Source organism: Sinocyclocheilus anshuiensis, unplaced genomic scaffold (genome assembly GCF_001515605.1).
Source record: "Sinocyclocheilus anshuiensis isolate Anshui unplaced genomic scaffold, SAMN03320099.WGS_v1.1 scaffold1024, whole genome shotgun sequence".
NCBI lineage: Eukaryota > Metazoa > Chordata > Actinopteri > Cypriniformes > Cyprinidae > Sinocyclocheilus > Sinocyclocheilus anshuiensis.
This window is the reverse complement of record NW_015552843.1, coordinates 185838-188265: the sequence shown is the minus strand read 5'-3', so window position 1 is coordinate 188265 and position 2428 is coordinate 185838. Positions and strand designations below refer to the sequence as shown.

At 35.8% G+C, this 2428-nt stretch overlaps 2 protein-coding genes across 2 annotated transcripts in view; one reads left to right on the top strand and one right to left on the bottom strand.

The window, feature by feature from the left end:
• The window catches only part of LOC107668063 (chymotrypsin-C-like), a 5657-nt gene extending 3393 nt beyond the window's left edge, over positions 1–2264 (top strand). The window contains exons 5-6 of the mRNA XM_016459824.1: positions 948–1100; positions 1215–2264. Coding sequence (XP_016315310.1) covers positions 948–1100; positions 1215–1232 — 171 coding nt within the window. The 3' untranslated portion in view covers positions 1233–2264. The remainder of the gene's footprint in view (positions 1–947; positions 1101–1214) is intronic.
• The window catches only part of LOC107667982 (5-aminolevulinate synthase, erythroid-specific, mitochondrial-like), a 7536-nt gene continuing 6804 nt past the window's right edge, over positions 1697–2428 (bottom strand). Inside the window, exon 10 of the mRNA XM_016459715.1 lies at positions 1697–2260. Coding sequence (XP_016315201.1) covers positions 2096–2260 — 165 coding nt within the window. The 3' untranslated portion in view covers positions 1697–2095. The remainder of the gene's footprint in view (positions 2261–2428) is intronic.

Sequence of the window (2428 nt, the reverse complement as noted above, 5' to 3'; positions counted from 1 at the left end):
CCGCTTCCACTCCTGCCGGTCATGAGTATGTGGGGTAAAGCAGCGCTGTTTTATCATTCTAGATACATTTGAAAGTTCTGTTATAATGCTACTCTGTGCGGTCATCACCTGTCTAATAAAACGCATTACATATTAAAGCGTCTTTGGTGTTTCCTTGAAGACAGAGAAAGCAATGAAACAACTTAATTTCATTTAATGTACATTCGAATTACATATATATGTCACAGTTATACTACATTAACATTCGAATTGTAAACCGAAAAACTCAACCAAATCAACAAGTGAGACAAGTGTGAGCTTTCACAATTTCTTAGCTTATTTCTCTGGATTTAAACATTATTCGAAACATTTGGGATAATGTAAGTACACAAGTCAGCAAAATATATAACACTAGTGGTTTTTGGATATTTTAATAAAAAAATCTTACATATTGTGCCTTTAACTATGTCCACGCTTCGCGTTTTTAAAAGCAAAATTGCGTTCTGTGTGAATGGCCCTTGAGTCAGTAAACATAGCTACATAACGCAGATCAACTTCAGATCACTAAGCAGGAATACACGCAATTTGAAAACACGAAAAATCATATACTTGCCGACTTTGTACATGGTTACAGGGAGAAACTGGAAATCAACTGAACGCAACAACAAGCCTTTTAAAATCGTTTTGATATTGTTTTAAATTGTTGTTCATAAGAAAGAAACATTTTTATGATTTGTACATCATCTGAATGGATGGAATCATAGTCTGAAGCTAAAAACGGAGTTTGTGTACAAACAAAATCTTGGCAAAATTTGTGCAGTGTGTTCCAGCCTTTAGGTAGACTAGATGACATCTAGTCTACCTAAATATGACAAAACGACTTATTTACTTAATTTAAATTATATTTAAGTCAAAAACTATAACTGAAACAACAACCAAAATTAACACTGCCCCGTCACACAACACAGGGTGACTCTGGTGGCCCCCTGAACTGTGCTGGTAGCGACGGCGCTTGGGAGGTCCACGGTATTGTGAGCTTTGGTTCAGGACTGAGCTGCAATTATAACAAGAAGCCCACCGTTTTTACTCGTGTGAGCGCCTACGTTGACTGGATCAGCAAGGTAAGTGTTTTATATTAGCAAACATGTTGTAATAGCATGCAAATTAAACTTCATGACAGTGTTTGTTATGGAAACTTCTTTAATACTACTGATTTCCCCCTTAATCTCTTAAAGAACATGGCCAGCTACTAAAGAGCAAACAGAAAATGGGTTTTGTATCATGGATGCCTTGAACAATAAAAATATTTAACGGAACATAAAGTAGTATATGTATTTGTTGTATACATTACTATAATTAATTTATATTATAAACACATGGTTTAAATGCACTTATGACCTATATGATTTAGTAACTTTAGTACAAAGTTGTTGTTAGTGGTATTCAAAATGATAAGATCTCATAGCTCAGTAAGTGACACTTCCATTAGAGTCCGGCAGGTGGCATTGTGGTGTTATACTTGAAAGTGACCCGTCCAAGACGATTTTATGTGCAAAGACACATTTGACTATAGTTCTGTTGGTGTTTTGCATTACAATTTCCCCCTAAATTAAAATATATCAGATTCAGAGTACAAATTATACCTCTGCTTTTGTTGGTATTTGTAACCAAGTGGTTATAATGAGTCATCAGAGGCATTTTGTTGTAACTGACAATATTTATTGCATTTTTACATTCATCAATTTGAGTGCAAATGGTCCAAAACAGGAAGACAGCATGTGGCATAGTTTTAGTGTAAGCTGTTATTAAATATACTCTTGCATGCATACATATACATACAATAATACCAATAACAGAAAACTACCAAAAAGTGCCCATGTGCTGGTTTGTCATCATGCAGAGGGGACACACAATTAATGTATAATTTAGCCAAAGTCTCAATAACTAAATTTAGTGGTACATTTATACGAATATGTGAAAACAAATTCTCTTTTTTATCATTAACAGTCACAGCAAACAATACAGAAATACTATTGTATCACATATTGCCACAAACAGTGCTTTAAATATTCAGTGCTGATAAAACAGATCTTCATCTTGGTCTGCTGATACTGACTCACTGTGCAGCCACAGTGATGTATCTCGGCTCCATGTTCCCAAAGTAGGACTTCTCCCACTCGCTCATGAGGTCAAAATAAAGAGGCCGATCACAGAAGGTGCAGGAGACCATAGCTGGTCCATTTAGCGGCAGTCCAACCTCCTGCCAGACTTCCAACAGTTTCTCTGTCCAACACAAAATATTATTCAAAATTCAGACTCAAATCATTACCAGTTTAAAATGTAACCAGTTTCATTTTCTTAAATCTGGATACATCCCTATGACAATGGCAGATGTCCGAGTGTTGCAGAAAATGAAACTGCTGTTCTGTTTAGTGGCACTAGCGGTTCA